The sequence below is a fragment of the Phacochoerus africanus genome, chromosome 12 (genome assembly GCF_016906955.1).
Source record: "Phacochoerus africanus isolate WHEZ1 chromosome 12, ROS_Pafr_v1, whole genome shotgun sequence".
In the NCBI taxonomy this organism is placed as follows: domain Eukaryota; kingdom Metazoa; phylum Chordata; class Mammalia; order Artiodactyla; family Suidae; genus Phacochoerus; species Phacochoerus africanus.
Window position 1 is genome coordinate 54,174,405 of NC_062555.1, and position 22,496 is coordinate 54,196,900.

The 22,496-nt window shown below is 41.7% G+C and overlaps 1 protein-coding gene across 2 annotated transcripts; it reads left to right on the top strand.

Moving 5' to 3' along the window:
• The first annotated feature begins 437 nt into the window (after nt 1-437).
• On the top strand, nt 438-22,496 carry MASTL (microtubule associated serine/threonine kinase like). Of its 2 annotated transcripts, none has more exons than XM_047754612.1 (12): nt 438-716; nt 3,097-3,234; nt 3,818-3,957; nt 4,634-4,722; nt 7,687-7,793; nt 7,983-8,133; nt 10,059-10,231; nt 11,455-12,585; nt 14,690-14,828; nt 18,119-18,232; nt 18,323-18,424; nt 21,619-22,496. In XM_047754612.1, the coding sequence occupies exons 1-12, from the start codon at nt 531-533 to the stop codon at nt 21,774-21,776; spliced, it is 2,628 nt and encodes an 875-aa protein (XP_047610568.1). In that variant the 5' UTR covers nt 438-530; the 3' UTR covers nt 21,777-22,496. The 2 variants fall into 2 exon arrangements, with proteins under 2 accessions (XP_047610568.1, XP_047610567.1); XM_047754611.1 differs by having other exon boundaries at nt 463-716; nt 14,687-14,828.

Sequence of the window (22,496 nt, forward strand, 5' to 3'; positions counted from 1 at the left end):
TTCCTGCTCATCCAGTTTCTCCACATTCTGTGTTGTCACTGGCCTTGGTGTTACTGACGAGACCGAACTGGTTTACGTTTCTTCCGCGGGTGGTAGTTCTTAGGATTTTTTTTTTTCTTAAGCGGGATGAGAGCAGGGTCCCACCAGATGGAAGGCGGGAGAAAACTTAAATCTTGCGATTCAGATTCAGGCTCCCATACAACCTTCTCTCGGCTCTCAATAATTGTGCCGCTCGGAGTCATCACAAATAAAATAAGTGGACCGCGACCACTCTGAAAGAATCAGTCAGTGGTTGGCTCAGGAATTCTTCAGCTGCCCCGCCCTCACGCCCAAAGGCTCATGCATCGACGCAGGGGCGGTGACGGGAGCGAGGCCGCGCTGGGCTTGGCGAGAGTGGGAGCGGTGACGGGATGGCGTCACGGCCGGCGCGCGGCTTGGGCGGAGCCTTACTTTGAACCCAATTGGCGGGAGTTGCGGCTCTAGCAGGGGCCTTAGGCGCTGCTGCGGTCTTGCATCCTGGCTGGCCTGCAATGGAGCCCACCGCGGGCAGCGAAATGGAGAGCGGAGGAGGCCCGGCAACTGGGGCGTGTGTGACTAGGATCCCGGTGCCCAGACCTCCATCCATTGAGGAGTTTACCATAGTGAAGCCCATCAGCCGTGGCGCCTTCGGGAAGGTGTATCTGGGGCAGAAAGGCGACAGGTTGTATGCGGTGAAGGTAAGAGTCAAAGAATAAAGAAAACAAGAGTCTGGCCCTTCGGCCCTCCTTCCTGCCCCGTGAATCGGGCAGGTCCCAGGGCCGCCGGAGCGACTAGACTGGGTGTTTGGCTTGCCGAAGCCTTCGGAGCCCTGCGAAATGATTTCTCACTTGGCTGGCAGCGCGGGCAAGTCGGTGATGCCTCTGCCCCGCCCTTCCCTTCACACAGTGAAGGTTTAGGAGACGCCACAATTTTGGAATCCTTTTTACTACTAATTAAGTTTTTACCAGGATTAAGGTTGAAACTTTAAGTTTGAAACCGGTATTTCCAAATTATATTTTAATTACATCAGTTTGATGTAGACTCATTCCTTTTGTATCGAGATGTATTTGACATGTACTAGTTTCAGGTGTACAAGATAATGACTCATTATTTGTCTACATAGTGAAATGATCAACACGGTAAATCTAGTTAACAAACGTTACAACCCAGCTACAATTTTTTTTTTCTTGTGATGAGAACTTTTAAGATCTCTCTCAGCAGCTTTCAAATATACGATGCAGTATTGTTAACTGTAGTCACCATCCTGTGAAATAGATTAACCTCTGACCTAAATATCCTAAAGACCTCATTAAACAAACCGCGCTTTCCTCTTCAAACATTTCATTATAAATCTCCAAGGTACTTTTATTTAAAGACTAAGCTGAAATAGGTCCTAAATACTCCTTTGTCCTTGGAATAGTATATATGCTTTCAGAAGCACTCAAGAGCTTTCAATGTAGAGTTCCCATTTTGGCTCAGCGGTAACAAAACCGAAACCGACTAGTATCCATGGGTATGCAGGTTCTATCCCTGGCCTCTCAGTGGATTAAAGATCCCCAGTTGCTGTGAGCTGTAGTGTAGGTTCTAGGTCTCAGATATGGCTCAGATCTGGCGTTGCTGTGGCTGTGCTGTAGAGCGGCAGCTGCCTCTCTGTTTCCATCCCTAGCCTGGGAACTTCCATATGTTTCTGGTGTAGCCCTGAAAAGACAAAATAACATAATTATTCAGTTTAGCGCTCCAATTTTAAGGTATAGTTTTGCTTCTATACTAATTGCCTTGACACTTATAAGGAGTAATTAGTTATTTTCTGTAATACAGCATCTGAGACTAAGTTTGGTAGTTCTAATAATTTTTAAGATTTTTTTTTCCTGGAGTTCCCGTCGTGGCGCAGTGGTTAACGAATCCGACTAGGAACCATGAGGTTGCCAGTTCGATCACTGCCCTTGCTCAGAGGGTTAACGATCCTGCGTTGCCGTGAGCTGCAGACGAGGCTGGGATCTTGCGTTGCTGTGGCTCTGGCGTAGGCCGGCGGCTACAGCTCCGACTGGACCCCTAGCCTGGGAACCTCCATATGCCGCGGGAGCGGCCCAAGAAAAGAAAAAAAAAAAAAAGAATTTTTTTTCCTGAGCAAACTATCTTACATCCTTCTTTCTGATTCTATCTCCAAACATCAAAGAATCAAAAAATTTTTTAAAAAATTTTAAAAATACTATTAGCTATTATTTCTCTTTGCCTATGTTCCTGATTATTTGGGTTTTATTAGGAACATTACTATCCTTTGACTTAGCTGTAAGAACAACAGAAAAGAATTTTTTTCTATTAGTAAGGTAGTCAGGCAGGGAGCATTTGTTTATGTCTTCTTCCTCTGAAAAGGGATGTGATACTTTTGCCACTTGATACCAAGATAAGCAGTTCTGTGTTAAAAGTTTTATTTTGTTTTCACCGTATTAGCTCTTTTCCCCCCTTTTTTTGACTGCCCCAAGGCAAATGGATTTCCCTGGCCAGGGATCAGATCTGAGTTTCAACCTAAGCAGTAGCTTAGGCAACACCAGATCCTTAACCCACTGTGCCAGCCCAGGGATCAAACCTGCATCTCAGTGCTCCCAAGATGCCACTGATGCTGCCCATCCCAGGGTGCCACAGGAGGAACTCCCATATTAGCTATTTTTCTGGCAGAGTTTCCTGCTGGCAGTGTAAGGTCCAAACAGCAACTATGTATTCTCTCTCTCTGGCTCTTTTCATAATGGCATCTTGGAAACCTGAGAACATTTTGTGTTAAAAATAAAATGTGGAGTTCCCGTCCTGGCACAGCAGAAACAAATCCAACTAGGAACCATGAGGATGCGGGTTCGATCCTGGCCTCGCTCAGCGGGTTAAGGATCTGGCGTTGCTGCAAACTGTGGTGTAGGTGGAAGATGCAGTTTGGATCCTGCGTTGCTATGGCTCTGGTGTAGGTCAGCAGCTGTAGCTCTGATTAGACCCCTAGCCTGGGAAGCTCCATATGCTGTGGGTGCAGCCCTAAAGAGACAAAATAAATAAATAAAATGGATGTGTCTTTTGTCATGTTATGTCCTACAGGTTGTCAAAAAAGCAGACATGATCAACAAAAATATGACTCATCAAGTACAAGCTGAGAGGGATGCGCTGGCCCTAAGCAAAAGTCCTTTCATTGTTCATTTGTACTATTCACTACAGTCAGCAAACAATGTTTACTTGGTGAGTAATAACTTGGCTTTTTTTTTTGTTCATTCAGGAATCACTGAACCCAAATGACTTAAGAATTACAGTCTCTGGGTTCATAGTACTGGGTTTGAATTCTAGCTCTTGTATTTACTAGCTTTATGACCTTGACCAAGTACCTTACCTGTTCTATTCATTAGGGTTCTTCAGAGGAAAAAAAAAAAACAGTAAGTGGTGTGTGTTTCGTATCGGGGGAGAGGTTTATTTTAAGAAATTGCCTTACACGGTTGTGTTAGACAGAACCATGCTAAAAAGGCATAACGGTAATGTTCAACGTTTTTTAAAAAGTTTATGGCTATACCCACAATATATGGAAGTTCTCTGGCCAGGGATTGAGTCTGAGCCACAACTGCTACCTACACCACAGCTGCAGCAACTCTGGTTCCTTTTACCCACTGCACCAGGCCTAGGATCAAACTTGCACCTCTGCAGTGACCCATATGGCTGTAGTTGGATTCTTAACCCGCTGTACCACAGCAGGAGCTCCATCAAATAACATATTTTTAAAGTAGTCATATTGGTTTTCTTTTGCAATGTTTATATCCTCTTTTGACCAAAGGTAATGGAGTATCTCATTGGTGGAGATGTCAAGTCTCTCCTACACATATATGGTTATTTTGATGAAGAGATGGCTGTGAAATATATTTCTGAAGTAGCACTGGCTCTAGACTATCTCCATAGACATGGGATCATCCACAGGTAAAGACTGACTTTTCTCCAAAGTGTTACTTGAAGCATAAGTAATCAGATAATGTATTAAGTATTTGAGTCTTAAATATTTGCATAACCCCACACATCTAGGTTATCTAAAGATTTAGTAATAACTTGTGTGAGTTTAGAAATTCCATCAACGCTTCTTTCCTCTTCCTGTGTTTTTTGAATATGCTACGTTGTCCATGCATATCCCATTTTACTGTGGAGACGAATCTTTTTCCATGCCTTTACCTGTACATCATACTGAGGTGGTATATTTTATAATCCCAGCTGATTAACAGTGTTTTGCTCTGTGCAGAGATATTCAGGGTAAGTGGCTCTTTTCTATTAAGGCTTAATCTCACCCTCCTGAAAAGAGGTAGATATGATTTTTTGACCTGACTTGAGGTTTACTTTACCTAATCAAATTCATATATATTAATGGAATATTTGATAATATGGCATTAAATAGTTAAATTTCTGGTAGATTCAGATATACAAAATTTAGTTTGCTTTTGAGAGTTGTTTTCTGCATTTTCATAGCCACTAATGAGTGCTCTAAATAGAAAATAAGTAAGATTTGATCCTTCTATAACTTCCTGTTTTTTTTTTCACTGGTAATTCTAAAAGCAACACTAACTCTTTTTTAGTTTATATGCTCTTTTTCTTTTTTTATGTGCAGGGATTTGAAACCAGACAATATGCTTATTTCTAACGAAGGTCATATTAAACTAACAGATTTTGGCCTTTCCAAAGTTACTTTGAATAGAGGTAAGAAAAATAGCAAGAAAATACCTTTTTAAAAATCCAGCACTTTTTTTTTTTTAATGTGTTTTGAAAGTTGTCTGGATGTGTGTGTGTACATGTCTCTCTCTTTTATTTTTTGCCCACAGCCTCAGCATATGTAAATTCCGGGACCAGGGCTTGATTCTGAGCCATAGCTGAGACCTGTGCTACAGCTGTGGTAACACCGGATCCTTTAACCCACTGTGCCAGGCCAGGGATCGAATTTGATCCTCTGCAGCAATCTGGGCTGCTACAGTCAGATTCTTAAGCCATTGCACCATGCTGGGAACTGCCCAACACATTTTATTTTATTTATGCATATATGTACGGATGTATGTATGTATTTGTCTTTTTAGGGCCGCACCCACAGCATATGGAGGTTCCCAGGCTAGGGATCGAATTGGGGCTGTAGCTGCTGGCCAGAGCCACAGCAACTTGAGATCCAAGCCGCATCTTCGACCTACAGCACAGCTTAAGGCAACGCCAGATCCTTAACCCACTGAGCCAGGCCAGGGATCGAACCTGCATCTTTATGGATGCTAGTCAGGTTCGTTAACCTCTGAGCCACGATGGGAACTCCTACCCAACACATTTTAGACACTGCACTTCATTAACTTATACTGTTTTCTTTGTTGCTTTTTAATGAATAGTATTTGTTGATTATTTTTTCCAAAATAGACCTAAAAAGGCATTATGGTATTTTCTTTCAATTAAAGATTAAAAAGGGATTAATTATTCTTAAAATTCTCAAGAGTACTTGAAGATATCTGGATCTTCAAAAAGGAACCCACAGTTTCTTTTCTTTGCTTTTTAGGGCCTCACGTGTAGCATATGGAGGTTCCAGACTAGGGGTCAAATTGGAGCTCTAGCTGCCAGCCTACACCGCAGCCACAGCAACACAGGATCTGAGCCATGTCTGTGACCTACACCACAGCTCACAGCAACACCAGATCCTTAACCCACTGAGCAAGGTCAGGGATCAAACCTGTGTCCTCATGGATGCTAGTCAGATTCATTAACCACTGAGCCATGACAGGAACTCCGGGAACCCACAGTTTCTATTCTTGGGAATTTTTATCCCTACTGAAAATGGTGCTGACCAAGTAAACATCAATAAAATAACTAATATAGCTACAACATGATAAACGGCTGATACCTAAAAAACTTACTCAAATGTACATGACCACTTCCTTGATAAACAAGGGATAGAGAAAATGAACACAGAATCCATGCATGCGTATATATGAGAGTTTGTTAAATTCACTAGTAGTAATGATAGAAATGCTAATTTAAAAAGTAATCAATGAATCATTTTACACTAGTAAGCTGGCCAAAATAAAAAGAAACTGAAGATCCAGTGGGTTATTTTGTTTTGTTTCCTTTTTGGCCATGACTGCAGCACATGGAAGTTCCCAGGCCAGAGAAGGAACCTGAGCCATTGCGGTGACCACTCAGGATCCTAAATCTGCTGAGCCATCACAGGAACTCTTGTTTATCTTTTTTAAATTAAAGAACAATTTTTGGAGTTCCTTCATGAATCAGTGGCTTAAGGATCTGGCATTGTCACTGCTATGACTCTGGTTATAGCTCCATCCCTGGCCTGAGAACTTCCACATGCTTTGGGTGCAGCAAAAAAAAAAAAAAAAAAAAAATTTGGAGTTCCCATTGTGGCTCACTGTAAATGAACCTGACTAGCATCCTTGAGAATGCAGGTTCAATCCTTGGACTCGCTCAGTGGGTTAAGGATCCGGCCTTGCCATGAGCTGTGGTGTAGGCCAACAGCTGCAGCTCCAATTTGATCCTTAGCCTGGGAACTTCCATATGCCGCACCTTCAGCCCTAAATTTAAAAAAAAGAAAGAAAAGAAAAGAAAAATTTTTACTTTTTAACCCCCTTCATCCATTTCTCCCATTCCCTACCCCCACTCAGGCACTTACCAATCTGTTCTCTGTTTCTATGTGATGGGTAGTTTCTTGCTTTGTTTGTTTGCACATACCAGGTTAAATTTTGTTTTTGTTTTTGTTTTTGTTTTTGTCTTTTTAGGGCTGCACTCACAGCATATAGAAGTTCCAGGTTAGGGGTCAAGTTGGAGCTGTAGCCACTTGCCTATGCCACACCCACAGCAACGCCAGATCTGAGCCTCATCTTCAACCTCCACCACAGCTCACGGCAACACCAGATCCTTAACCCACAGACCAAGGCCAGGGGCTGAACCTGTGTTCTCATGGATGCTAGTCAGATTTGTTTCCAGTGAGCCATGACAGGAACTCCTACTTCTTTTTTTTTTTTTTTGATTGAAGTATAGTTGCTTTGCAATATTGTATTAATTTCTGCCACAAAGTAAAGAGACTCAGTTATATACATACACAACTATATACTTTTCTGTTGTGGTTTATCAGAGGCTGTTGATTATAGTTCCCCATGCTATTCAGTAGGACCTCACTTTTTTTGTCTTTTCTAGGACTGCACCTGCGACATATGGAGGTTCCCAGGCTAGGGGTCGAATCAGAGCTGTAACTGCTGGCCTACACCAGAGCCACAGCAACGTGGGATCCGAGCCACGTCTGTGACCTACACTACAGCTCACGGCCATGCCAGATCCTTAACCTACTGAGCAAGGCCAGGGATCGAACCCGCAACCTCATGGTTCCTAGTCGGATTCGTTTCCACTGAGCCACGATGGGAACTCCAAGCTTTTTTTTTTTTTTTTTTCTTTTATTTAGATTCTCTATATAGAGAGAGCATATGTGTTTGTCTTTCTTTGCTTAGTTGTACTTGTTTACTTCATGGCATGATGGCTTTCCTGGCTGTTTTTGTCTTGCACAGGTCAACTGTAAATGATGTCAATAATGTGAAAAGTAGGGCAAGGATCAGAACAAATGATTATTGACTTAGTCAATGACAGTTGAAGTTTTAAAAGACTATCATATACTTTTCTTTCCATACGTAGATATCAATATGATGGATATTCTCACAACACCATCCATGGCTAAACCTAGACAAGACTATTCAAGAACCCCAGGACAAGTATTATCTCTCATCAGTTCTTTGGGATTTGTAAGTACTTGATAAGGAAAAACTAACACAACATCCCCTTTCATGCTGGCCATTTAGAGTTCAAATACCAAGCATATTGAGTTACTTCAACAGTTTATCTACTTAGGTATTACAACAGTCTGTGCACTTAGGTGGTGTTTTTGTGAAGATAAATCATAGTATTTGTTTTTGTCTTTCTCTTTTGAATAGCACACACCAGTTGCAGAAAAAAATCTAGACCCTGCAAATATTCTTTCAACTCATGCATCTGAAACATCACAGCTTTCTCAAGGACCAACTTGTCCTATGTCTATAGATCAAAAGGATATTACTCCTTATTCTAGCAAACTGCTAAAATCATGTGAGTATAAAAGAAAACGTAGTTTATTCCATTACGTGTGTCATAGAGGAACAAAATGGTTTTTGGGGGGTTTGTTTTTTTTTTTTTGCCATTTCTTGGGCCGCTCCTGCGGCATATGGAGGTTCCCAGGCTAGGGGTCGAATCGCAGCTATAGCCACTGGCCTACACCAGAGCCACAGCAGCGCAGGATCCGAGCCACGTCTGCGACCTACACCACAGCTCACGGCAACGCCGGATCATTAACCCACTGAGCAAGGGCAGGGATCGAACCTGCAACCTCATGGTTCCCAGTCAGATTCGTTAACCACTGCGCCACCACGGGAACTCCGAGGAGCAAAATGTTTTTGAATTTTAAAATTTCTAACATCAATTTCATAATTTTGAAATGTGGAGTTCTGTCATGGCTCAGCAATAACAAACCCGACTAGTATCCATGAGGATGCTGGTTTGATCCCTGCCCTTGCTCAGTGGGTTAAGGATCCAGCATTGCAGTGGCTGTGGTGTGGGCCAGCAGCAGCAGCTCCAATTTGACCTTTAGCCTGGGAACTTCTGTATGCCACAGATGTGGCCCTAAAAAGACCAAAATAAAAAAATTTGAAATGCAAATATTCAAATGGTCTACAGCATTCCTCTATTTCATGATGTAAACACCATTTCTGATAGGGTTGTTGCAGTTCTTTAAATCAAAAGAAAAAAATGTCAAGCTAATTCTTCAGTTAGCAGTAATATTGTAATGATCATTGAGGAAATTTTTGGTCTTTTTTTTTTTTTTCTTTTTTAAGGGCCCACACCATGGCATATGGAGGTTCCCAGGCTAGGGGTTGAATCAGAGGGGTAGCTGTCAGCCTACACCACAGCCACAGCAATGCCAGATCCAAGCAGCATCTGTGACCTACACCACAGCTCACAGCAACACCAGGTTCTTAACCCACTGAGTGAGGCCAGGGATCAAACCTGCAGCCTCATGGATGCTAGTCATATTCGTTTCCACTAAGCCACGATGGGAACTCCCCTACGGTTTTAATTAATAGAAATCGAACTGAGTAAAATTTTTTTTTTGTCTTTTTGTCTTTTTGCTATTTCTTTGGGCTGCTCCCGAGGCATATGGAGGTTCCCAGGCTAGGGGTCTAATCGGAGCTGTAGCCGCCAGCCTACGCCAGAGCCACAGCAACGCGGGATCCAAGCCGCGTCTGCAACCTACACCACAGCTCACGGCAACGCCGGATCGTTAACCCACTGAGCAAGGGCAGGGACCGAACCCGCAACCTCATGGTTCCTAGTCGGATTCGTTAACCACTGCGCCACGATGGGAACTCCCCGAACTGAGTAAATTTAGTCACATTCCAGCCTTATAGCACATCAATAATTATTTCTTTTCTTTTCTTTTTAGGGCCACACCCACAGCATGTGGAACTTCCCAGCCTAGGGGTCCAGTTGGTGCTACAGCTGCTGGCCTACACCACAGGCACAGCCACAGCCATAGCAACGCCAGATCCGAGCTGTGTCTGCGACCTCCACCACAGCTCACGGCAACGCCAGATCCTTAACCCACTGAGCAAGGGTGGGGATCGAACCCCAACCTCATGGATACTTGCCGGTTTGTTACCACTGAGCCACAATAGGAACTCCTCAAATTTGATAATGGATGTTCAAAATCAATTTCTTCCTCATTATATATTCATTCCCTTCTGATTTCTACTTTATAAATATTTAAAGTTTGGGCTTTTTTAACTTTCAGAACAGTACTTGTATGCCAAAACCTACCAGGAGCCATCTTTCTGGATAAAATAATGTTTACAAAAAAAAAATGTTTGTTTCTGATATGCAGTACTTAATACTTTGCCTGATGATCTGTAAAGATTCAAGATCAGCGAGGAACTGAGGAAGGTATGACATAAGCTTCAGTCTTTCCTCTTTCCCCACAGGTCTTGAAACAGTTGCCTCCCACCCACAGATGCCTGTAAAGTGTCTGACTTCCCATCTACTCCAGTCGAGGAAGAGGCTCGCAACATCCAGCACCAGCAGTCAGTCCCACACCTTCATCTCTAGTGTGGAATCCGAGTGCCACAGCAGTCCCAGATGGGAAAAGGATTGCCAGGTCAGAGGGAAATTCATCTTACCCCGCATTGATTACAGATGTCAAAGGAATGATCAGAAGTGCTTTAAACTTTTTCCTACAATTTTTTATGAAAGTGAAACTACTACGTGAATGGCATTCAAGGAATTCTTCACTTTCCTCTTTCCTGTATATTCAAATTCTCTTAGAAGATTTCATTTCTTTTTCTTTCTTTCTTTTTTTTTTTTTTGTCTTTTTAGGGCCACACATGTGGCATATGAAAGTTCCCAGACTAGGGGTAAAATACGAGCCATAGCTGCCAGCCTACACCACAGCCACAGCAAGGCCAGATCCGAGCCTTGTCTGAGAGCTACACCACAGCTCATGGCAACACTGGATACTTAACCCAGGGATCAAACCATATCCTCATGGATACTATTCAGGTTCCTGTTATTTGGGGATTTTTATTACCAGTTGCCATTAGTTTAGCTTCATCCTTGTCAGGTTGGTGTTATTATACTTGCATGAAATGATACAAAGTGATGCATGTTCACATTAATAATATTTTTGGTCTATATTAATTCCATTAACTATATTTCAAGCCCTGTGATTGAAATTCAAAACAATCATGCGTACCCCTATTGCATAGCAGATATATGCATGATATAGCCTTACCCTCGATTTTGCCTGAATATATTCCTTTTAATTTGTCCTATTTAATTAACATGTAATAAAATATCAAATACATATTATAGAATAACTGGTTTAAATTTTATAACAGTGTTTCATGCAAAATAGTGTATATAAATCTATACTGTAATTGTTTATATTGCCTTCTAATTCTTCATTATCTTGTTCTTTTTTTTGTCCATTGGAAAGTGAGAATAAGTAGCATACATAGTATTCAATGGGGTCAGTTACCCCACTTAAGTGGGCAGAGATTTAAAAGGTTAAAGAATCTGGGAGTTCCCGTCTCGGCTCAGTGGTTAGCGAATCTGACTAGGAACCATGAGGTTGTGGGTTCTATCCCTGGCCTCGCTCAGTGGGTTAAGGATCTGGCATTGCCATGAGCTGTGGTGTGGGTCACAGACATGGCCCGGATCTTGCCTTGCCGTGGCTGTGGTGTAGGCCTGCGGCTACAGCTCCAATTGGACCCCTAGCCTGGGAACCTCCATATGCCGTGGGTGCGGCCCTAGATAAGACAAAAAAGGTTAAAGAATCTCAGCTTTATATGATTTTTTAAAGTGTTTTTTCCTCCCTCTTAGGAAAGTGACAACACAGTGGGCTCTACAGTAATGAGTTGGAATACAGCTGAAAAGCCTTCGTGTACACATTCTACAAATGCTGCAGAGAGCAAAAGTTTCAATAAAAGAGATTTTGAGTTAGCCCTTTCTCCCATTCATAATAGCAGTGCCATTCCTGCCCCTGGAAACTCTTCTGTCAACCTTGCTAAAGAAAGCTCCTCTGGGAATGTTTCTTGGGAAGCAAGAGAACTGGATATAAATAATATTAATGTGGCTGCTGGCACAAGGCAGTCACGTCAGTGGACTGTGGATTCCAGTGGGATAACTGAAGAGCACCTTGGGAAAAGAAGTTGTAAAAGAAGTTTTGAGTTAGTTGACTCCAGTCCTTGTCAGGAAATTATCCAGAATAAAAAAAATTGTGTAGAGTATAAGCACAGTAATGAAATGAAAGACTGTTACACAAATCAAAGGACAGGCTTAACAACTGAAGTCCAGGACCTTAAGCTGTCGGTGTACGGAGATCAGCAAAACGACTGTGCTAATAAGGAGAACATGGGCAATACTTTTAGTGATAAACAACAAACCCCAGAGAAGTCACCTATCCCAATGATAGCAAAAAACCTCATGTGTGAACTGGATGATGATTGTGACAAGAATAGTAAGAAGGACTACTTAAGTTCTAGTTTTCTATGTTCTGATGATGATAGAACTCCTAAAAGTATTCACATGGACTCTGATTCATCTTTCCCTGGCATTTCCATGATGGAAAGTCCATTAGGAAGGCAGTCCTTAGATCCAGATAAAAGCATCAAAGAATCCTCTTTGGAAGGGTCAAATATTGAAGACCTCCTGCCTACATCGCCCAGCTGCCAAGAAGGTACCCTGCTAAGAGGCGATGAGAATCCTGCCCACCAAGACAGCAACCCAAAAATGTTAGCTCCTTCTTCAGAAGTGTTGAAAACATTAACCTCTAAAAGAAATGCGGTGGCCTTTCGGAGTTTTAACAGTCATATTAATGCATCCACCAGCTCAGAACCGTCCAAAATGAGCATTACCTCTTTAGATGTAATGGATATGTCGTGTGCCTATAGTGGTTCCTACCCCATGACTCTCACCCCTACTCAGAAAGAAAGGTCCTACATGCCATATCAGGTATGTTATCACTTTCTCATGTTTTGTCCTTTAGATTTTAGAAAAATCAACTATTAAAGTGACACTTGCCAGTCAGCTAGACTCTGTACTTTTTTTTTTTTTTTTTTTGGTCTTTTTAGAGCCATACCTATGGCATATGGAGGTTCCCAGGATAGGGGTCGAATCAGAGGTACAGCTGCCGGCCTATACCACAGCCATAGCAACACCAGATGCAAGCCACATCTGTGACCTACACTGCAGCTCACGGCAACACAGGATCCTTAACCCACCGAGTAAGCCAGGGATTGAACCTAAGTCCTTATGGATACTAGTTGAATTCGTTATCCCTGAGCCACAATGGGAACTCCTAGCCACCGTAATATTAATCACATAGTTTTGTTCTCCTGGTTGGGGATCTGGAGCTCATTGGAGGTTTTAATACAGAAAGGTAAGTCGGAGAGTAATGTTTATTATTCTTTTTTTATTTTTTATTTATTTTTGTTATTTTTGTTGTTACTGATAGCAACTTATTTTGGATTTTTTTTTTTTTGTCTTTTTGCTATTTCTTTGGGCCGCTCCCGAGGCATATGGAGGTTCCCAGGCTAGGGGTCGAATCGGAGCTGTAGCCACTGGCCTATGCCAGAGCCACAACAACTCAGGATCCGAGCCGCGTCTGCAACCTACACCACAGCTCACGGCAACGCCGGATCCTTAACCCACTGAGCAAGGGCAGGGACCGAACCCGCAACGTCATGGTTCCTAGTCGGATTCGTTAACCACTGCGCCACGACGGGAACTCCTGTTTATTATTCTTAACTCTGATGCCTCCTTCACTCATATCATTCTCTATGCTTTCACATATGTACATATCCCATGTTTTCACTCAATCACAGCAACTCTGAGATACAAAATTAAAGTCCATCTACCTTACTGCCTTCAAAGGACATATTTTAATGATCTCTTTATAGGAGAAAGTTGAAAAATATGTATTCCAAATCTTTTTTTTTTTCACTAAACCTTTATTTTTACCAAAGTTTCATTTTCTTTCTTCCTTTGGAGAGTCATAATATAGAAAGTGTAAATCCCGAATTTAGGGTTGCAAGACTTGAATTTCCTCATTAGAACTTACTGGAGTTCCCATTGTGGCTCAGCAGGTTAAAAACCAGACTAGTATCCATGAGGATGCGGGTTCGATCCCTGGCCTTGCTCAGTGGGTTAATGATCCAGTGTTGCTGAGAGCTGTAGCGTGTGTTGCAGATGTAGCTCAGATAGGGAGTTCTCATGGCTGTGGCATAGGCTGGCAGCTGCAGCTCAATTCCACCCCTGGTCTGGAAACTTACATACACTGCAAATACAGACCTTAAAAAAAAAAAAAAAAAAACTTAGAAGTCTTTACCTTCAGATCCCTCTGTCTATAAAATATGAAAATATGACACCTGTCCTGCTGGTCCCACAGAGTCATTGTGAGACAACGAAATATCTTAAAAACATAAATGCAAGCAAGCACAAGAGGTTATTTATATGTAGTTCTATCTTACGAATTGTCCTCATCATGCATTCATTCCTTGGCCACAGCCTTCCATCCATGACTTTTCTTAAGCTTGTATTGATCTGTTCTACCTGGAGTTCCCAGTCATGGCGCAGCAGAAACCAATCCAACTAGGAACCATGAGATTGTGGGTTCAATCCCTGGCTTTGCTCAGTGGGTTAAGGATCCAGCATTGTCCTCAGCTGTGGTATAGGTGGCAGGCGCGGCTTGAATCCCGAGTTGCTGTGGAGTAGGCTGGCAGTTGTAGCTCCTATTTGACCCCTAGCCTGGGAACCTCTATATGCCTCGGGTGTGGCCCTAAAAAGCAAAAAAACAACAACAACAAATTTTTCTTAATGGATTTTTTCATTGTTTCTTGTATATCCAGATCTTATTGAAATAGTTGATGTTATCTATTGAATTTCATTAGCTATCAGGACTTTTCATAATTATAGTTAGCTATGAGACCATTTTCAAAACTGATCAAGGATTTGAGCCTGTCTTTTATGCCTAGCAGCATAGCTTTGCTGGTTTTTCGTTTCTATAAAAAAGGAATTCAGATATTTATTGTCTCTTAAACTCTTTTGAAATTAGCAGACCCCTAATCAAGCCAAGTCAGGAACTCCATACAGAACTCCAAAGAGTGTGAGAAGAGGAGCAGCCCCAGTGGATGATGGGCGAATTCTGGGAACCCCTGACTACCTCGCACCTGAGCTGCTATTAGGCAGGACCCATGGTAAGGCATGCACATTTTTTGAGTTTTTGAAGTACTTATCACTCTGTTTTCTTTTTGAGATAAATTGTGTGGCATTTCCTTGGTACTTAGATTGCCTAAGGTGAAAGAAAATGAACAGGTACAATACTCTTGTCTCACATATATGGCCTTCATTGTAGAAAAGGAAGACATGCAACCATGTGTTCTTGGCCTACTGGTTTAGTCTCCATGATCCAGAGAAGCCTTGCCTTCCACCCCCTCTACTGTCTTTGTTCTAAATGACTCCCCAGGTCTATTCTAGTTTGGGCTGAAGGATATCAAGTTGGGCCAACACTTCCATTCCCGCTGCAGAAGCCTCTTCCTATTTAGCGCCTACCCTCCATATGTTCTCACCAGAAGGGTCCAGCCAGAAATGAACTGTCCCTCAAAATGCAACATAGAAATAAAGGGAGGAGTTACCCTCGTGGCTCAGTGGAAACGAATCTGACTAGCATCCACTAGGACGCAGGTTCGATCTCTGGCCTCACTCAGTAGGTCAAGGATCTGGCATTGCTGTGAACTGTGCTGTAGGTCGCAGATGTGGCTTGGATCCTGCGTTGCTGTGGCTGTGGCATAGGCCGGCAGCTACAGCTCTGATTCAGCCCCTAGCCTGGGAACCCCCATATGCCACAGGCGTGGCCCTAAAAAGACAAAAAAAAAAAAAAAGAAGAAGAAGAAATAAGAGGCATTTTCTCCATCTTTGATTTTTTTCTTCCCCTTCTTTCATTTTCTGAAGGATTTTCCCTTCCTGCATTCTGAAATGACCTGTATTGGTTTCCTAGGGCTGCTCTAACAAGGTACCACAAACTGGGTGGTTCAAAACAGCAGAATTTTATTGCCTGACAGTTCTGGAAACTAGAGGTCTGAAATCAAGGTGTTGACAGGAAGTGCCTCCCTCTAAATCCTGTACAGGAATCCTGACTTGCCTCTTCCTGACTTCCTGTGGGTTTGCTGGCAATCTTTGGGTTTTCTTGGCTTGCAGGTGCCTAGCCCCAACCCTCCCTCTGTGGTCACAGGGCTGTGCTCTTAATAGGACATCAGTCATGGAGCTCCTGCTGTGGCACAGTGGTTTAAGGATCCGGTGTTGCCACAGCTGAAGCTTAGGTCACAACTGAAGCCCGGCTCTGATCCCTGGACCAGGAACTGTATATGCCATGGGGCAGCCAAAAAAATAATAAAATAAAATGAAATAAATAAAATAAACCTAACTCCTTTTTTCTTACATGCAGGATTTCTGACTTCAGGTGAGTGAGTTTCTCCATAAAGTAATGTGGCAAAGCACATTTAACTCAACAGTCAAAGTATAATTAGATCACATTGCATGAAAAATTGCAGTTAATTACTATTATCAATATAGAAATTACAGAAGTGGGTTTTAAATTGGCAGGCCAGTATAAAATAACTTTGTACTATATCTCTGGCTAATGATACACACACATACACACACACACACACACATATATAATTGATTTATTTTGTAATTGATGAAATGATTTATCCCAATATGTGATCTTAGTAGACTTTGACTCAAGTGTATGGGTATGTATGACATATCCATGGAGAAATCATGTATGTTTTTGACGTGAGTACATTTTGGCTGAGCTGGGAGAATGGTCCTAATTTCTAACCTAAGTAAAATTAATAAAAATGCACTTTTCCTGATTTCCCTCTACTTTTCTGTTATTTTGTCTATATTGTCTAATCCTTGGAGTAAACCTTTCTCAGTGCTGCTTAAAAGGTGTACTAACTGAGGTGGTTTTATGTTTTATGGTGATAGCAGGAAATAGATGCCTATAGACTGTACTTTGTGTTCTTTAGGGAAGATGGGATTACAGGCTTACAGATGAAAAGGCACTCTAAATGCATGCAATTATTTTTCCTAATGGCAGATCCAATGATGCTTTCCTACTTGTTTTTTTTTTTCTTTTTTTTTTTCTACTTGTTTTAAAATGCAATGGTGGGAATTCCCCTCTTGGCACAGGTGAAACAAATCCGACTAGGAACCATGAGGTTTCGGGTTCAATCCCTGGCCTCGCTTGGTGAGTTAAGGATCCAGTGTTGTCGTGAGCTGTGGTGTAGGTCATAGATGCAGCTTGGATCCCACATTGCCGTGGCTGTGGTGTAGGCCGGCAGCTATAGCTCCGATTAGACCCCTAGCCTGGGAACCTCCATATGCCATGGGTGCAGCCCTAAAAAGATTTAAAAAAAAAAATTACACTGAATCAATCATCTTTGGATTGAAATTAACCTTTGCTTAGGAAACATTTTATTCATAGATGCAACTTACAAAAGTATTAACCAGATTACAAGTCAAATTTAAAATAATTGTCTAAAATATCTTTGTATACAAAATAAACTGTCTTTGTATACAAATGATGCTTCCAATGAATATTTTATTTAGAAATCAGTTTTACCTCTTTATTAATAGTTATCTTCTGATTACCTCCTCAAGCCACAGTTTAATATTATTTGTTAAACTAATTTGTCCATCTATGTTCTCAAGAGGAATAAAACTACATTAAATCACTTTAAGTAAGGCTTTCCCTAGTTACCAGGTTATCCTATCAGCATTACTGTTGCTGCCTTATTTCTTTGCAAAACGGGCTCAATATAGAATCAACTACCTGTCATTGTTTCCTGATGTGAAATTGAGAACTCTTTTAGAGAATAACTTTTAGATTAAAAACATTCCTTGATTGTGTTTTAGGATTTAGCACAAATAAGTATCCAGAATATCAGAGGTTATTAATAAATCACAAAATAGGGGTTCCAGTCGTGGCGCAGCAGAAACAAATCTGACTAGGAATCATGAGGTTGCAAGTTCAATCCCTGGCCTTGCTCAATGGGTTAAGGATCCAGTATTGCTGTGAGCTGTGGTGTAGGTCGCAGACGTGGCTTGGATCTGGCGTTGCTGTGGCTGTGGAGTAGGCCGGTGGCTACAGCTCCCATTAGACCCCTAGCCTGTGAACCTCCATATGCGCCTGTGAAGTATGGCCCTAAAAGGCAGGAAAAAAAAGTCACAAAATAAAAAGCTTTAATTTTTTAAAATTAGCTATGTTAATTGCTAATCTTAAAATTCTGTTTTCCAAGAAAGTAATTACATTGCCTCAGGAAAGGGAATTTGGGGTTTTGCTTCTTACGAAGCCAAAAGAAAGCTTTAAGAAATGAGCCTTTGGGCCTTCATTGCGCCCAAATAGCCACGTTTTAGTTTTAGTTGATCAGACATTTGTAGAAAATGCTTGCAAGTTCAGCTCCTTCCTCTTAAATTCCAGGTTCTGCGGTAGACTGGTGGGCACTTGGAGTTTGCTTGTTTGAGTTTCTAACAGGAATTCCCCCTTTCAATGATGAAACACCACAACAAGTATTCCAGAATATTCTGAAAAGAGGTGATTCTTTTTCTCCTATTAAAATAGATTCATTTATCTCTGTGTATTATTACTCGGAGCAATGATTAACAAGTTTATTTGTATTTGTAGATATCCCTTGGCCTGAAGGTGAAGAAAAGTTATCTGATAATGCTCAAAGTGCAGTAGATATACTCTTAACCATTGATAATACAAAGAGAGCTGGAATGAAAGGTAAGGTTTTGTGCTAGTAAACCCTTTTACCCTTGATTTATCTCAGGGATGAACGTTAATTCATAACAATATCAGAGTTCCCATTGTGGCTCAGCAGTTAACCAATCTGACTAATATCAATGAGGATACAGGTTCGATCCCTGGCCTTGCTCAGTGGGTTAAAGATCCAGCATTGCCATAAGCTGTGATGTAGGTTGCAGACTCAGCTCAGATCCTGTGTTGCTGTGGCTGTGGTGTAGGCCAGAGGCTACAGCTCCGATTAGACCCCTGGCCTGGGAACCTCCACATGCCACAGGTGCAGATCTAAAAAGACCAAAAAAAAAATTTTTTTTTTTCAGTTTATTTTTGCCCTTTAGGTATGCATTAATATATTTGTTCTAATTCTGCATTAAAATTCAGTGCAATCAGTTTGGGAATCTCACCCATTGAATTTTATTACTTTCACGCAAGTACCCAAAACAATCTTATCAGTGCCTTTGGGTTTTTTTCAGAACCTGATAAAGTTAACCATCAACAAATACAGGAAATTTTTTAAAATCAAAACTTCCTGTTCTGGGATTTCTTACCACTTCATTTCTGATATCATTATTGATGACAATATTTTTATGGAATCTGTCTCCTTGGTGAATTATTTCACAGCCAGGTTGCCTCAAAGACACACTGGTGCACTGTAATGCACTGGAAGTTTTTTTCCAATGCAGGAAACTCCAATTACTTTTAAACTCTAATTTTGAAACTCCAATAAATCTCATTAGCAGCTGCCTTAAAATCCTTTTCATAACAAGGTACATAGAGACATAACTAATCATCATGTCTTAAAATGCATTTCCCTGGGAAGTAGGGTACATTTAGGAGAATGAACTTTAGTAACTTGTCATTTGTAATAGCTTCTGAGTGTTCCCCCCAATAAGAGCAACAGTGTATTTATTTAACAGATACTATAGAGTGACTTCTAGGTGCCAGGCAGTGCTGTCCACTTGGGCACTGGAGACACCCTAGAGATGAACCAGACCGAAATCCTTTTGCTTATGTTCCAGAACTTACGTTCTATAAACAAATACAATCGTAAGATCATGCCATCTAGTGGCAGGTACATGAAGAAAGAGAAACCAGGGCGAGAGGGTACACAGTGAAGGCAGGAGGTTTATCTCTTTTTCCTTGTCTTTTTTTTTTTTTTTTTTTTTTTGCCATTTCTTGGGCCGCTCTCGCGGCATATGGAGGTTCCCAGGCCAGGGGTCAAATCGGAGCTGTAGCCACCGGCCTACGCCAGAGCCACAGCAACGCAGGATCTGAGCCGCATCTGCAACCTACACCACAGCTCACGGCAACGTGGGATCCGTAACCCACTAAGCAAGGCAAGGGATCAAACCCACAACCTCATGATTCCTAGTTGGATTCATTAACCACTGAGCCACGACGAGAACGCCGAAGCTGCAGACATTTGGAAACTGAGCTCTAAAAACTGCTTTAGAACAGCAATTCTCAGGAGTTCCTGTCGTGGCTCAGTGGTTAACGAATACGACTAGGAACCATGAGGCTGCAGGTTCAATCCCTGTCCTCACTTAAGTGGGTTAAGGACCCGGTGTTGCGGTGAGCTGTGGTGTAGGTTGCCAACGCGGCTCGGATCCCGAGTTGCTGTGGCTGTAGTGTAGGCTGGCATAGCTACAGCTCCCATTAGACTCCTAGCCTGGGAATCTCCATATGCCACGGAGCGGCCCTAGAAAAGACAAAAGGACACACACACACAAAAAGAACAGCAGTTCTCAGAGTTCCCTTTGTTAACGAACCTGACTAGAATCCATGAGGATATGGGTTCAATCCCCAGACTTGCTCAGTGGGTTAAGATCTGGCGTTGCTGTGAGCTGTGGAATAGTCACAGACATGCCTCAGATCTGACGTTGCTGTGGCCGTGGTGTAGGCCAGCAGCTGTAGCTCCGATTTGACCCCTAGCCTGGGAACTTCCATATGCTGCACGTTCGGCCCTTTAAAAAGAAAGAAAGACAGAAAAAGTTGTTTCAACTGTTTGTTTAATCTTAGATTAGATTCCCTTGCAGATTCAGTTTAAATAGCTACGATGAGAGGATCAGGAAGCATCACATCACATCCAGAAGAGTTACTACTACAAATAAATCTAAAGTAATCCATGCTCAGTTATTAATTTTGAACCATGAAGACAAATTCGCTAAATGTGAATTATTTTTGCTATTTTATCCCTTTTCCTACCAGTCTTCTAGTTTAGGGAAAAACCAACTTATAGACCCATTGATTTCTCAACCCATCCGCCAATACAGACATGCAGTTCTTTCCTATGTAGTCCTCTTCTGATGTTTTCCTTAAATTTGATGGCTTGTTTTGTTTACTGCCCTAATTGGCACTTCATTTTTGTTTGTTTGTTTTTGCTGACGTCTTTATTGTTGCCTAATGAGGTGAATAGTTGAGGAGAGGGGAGACTGTGTCTACCAACTAATACTACAGTGTAATCAAAAAAACAAATTTTCATCGTAGTAGATAGAAGGGAAATGTATTTAAAGAGGTGAGAAATGTTGAGGTTGTTTTAAGTGGAAGCAGTGAAGACTTGGATGTGGTCATACTGCTGGGGAGCTGGTGTGTTGTAGAAACGCAAGTCAGTGCAAACAAAGACATCAAAGAAGCAGGAAGAGTATGTATCAGAAGTGTCACCTCTTTGAATGTTCAAATCCCCATGAAGGATAAGGATGGAGCACAGGGAAGAAAGCAAGGGAGTAGAGGATGAGCTTCCTGCCGGAGTTATCCAGGGTGATGATGCTAAGGACTGGAGAACTAGAAGCAGGAGGGAAGGGTTTGGATTGAGAGATAGGGCATTGATCCTGGAAAATCAGTGGTGTGGAAGCTGTATCGGGGAACAGGAAGTAGGCCAGACTTTCTTCTCCCATTGAGTCAGGGGTTCTGTGAGAAAATACAGGCAGTGAGAAAGACAGGCTTCTCTTAAGGCAAATCGGACAGTGGACAAGTACAGACGAGGCACCTGTCGTACGCCAGGTGATACACAGAATGACACAGGGCGTGTTGTTTTGAAGGATGTGGTTGAAGAGAGAGCTGTTTATAAAATGTCTGAGATGGGTGTAAAGAAGGGCAAGGTTCACATGAGACCTTAGTTCCTGTAAAAGAGCACTTTGGAAATGGTGTCATAACATTGTTTTGATATTTTTCCTAAGAACTGAAACATCATCCTCTCTTCAATGACGTGGACTGGGAAAATCTACAGCACCAAACTATGCCTTTCATACCCCAACCAGATGATGAAACAGATACATCTTATTTTGAAGCCAGGAATACTGCTCAGCACCTGACAGTTTCTGGATTTAGCCTATAACGCATACATTTTTCCTTTACTCTAACTTTGCCTTATAGAAAAAGCTAGCATCATTACATATGCCTTAACACTAGATTGATCTGAGGGCCAAAAAAAGTACTGTTTTACCTGGATCAATGAGCTTTTCATGTATGCTACAGCTTTCACAGTGTTAAAAAGATACCGAAAACATAATCAGTGATTTATCTTAATCTCAGAGTTGTATATAGGTCTTCGGAGCTTTTCTCATCCTATTTATTTTGTTCCTGCACTTTATGACAATTAATGCATCAACAGAACTAGAATGACCCTATTGCTTTAGAGAAAGAGTGAGCCTGGAGCTTGATTTCCTTTCTCATCTGTTGATTTCAGTCCACCATTCAGTTTGGTGTTAATATAACGAAAACATTGTACAATTTCATTTTACTGTAATTTATCTGTACCTGATTGTCTGCAACTCAAGGGCTATCATTTAAGGCTGTAATTGTGACCTCAGAAATGCAGCTGGAAAATTCCTTCACTCAGTACTGTAACTCCTCTCAGGAATGAGGAATAAACAAAAGGACTAAGGTTTTGGTTTTCTTTTCTATGAATACAATTTTCCTGCCTTGACTGCTTCTGGTGCTTTCTCTACAATACATATTTGTGTAATATAATATTGGCAACCTAAGATGTGATATACTGTAGCAATTTTAACAGCTTGTTCAATTTTAATAAAAAATGTGGTTTACATTTTAAGTG

Bases quoted from the DNA above. Each gene is read 5' to 3' on its own strand.
- MASTL (XM_047754611.1), top strand. From the start codon at position 531: ATGGAGCCCACCGCGGGCAGCGAAATGGAGAGCGGAGGAGGCCCGGCA. The intron at 3,958-4,633 runs GTAAAGACTGAC...TTTTATGTGCAG, and splicing joins AGACATGGGATCATCCACAG to GGATTTGAAACCAGACAATA. The intron at 18,233-18,322 runs GTGATTCTTTTT...TTGTATTTGTAG, and splicing joins CCAGAATATTCTGAAAAGAG to ATATCCCTTGGCCTGAAGGT.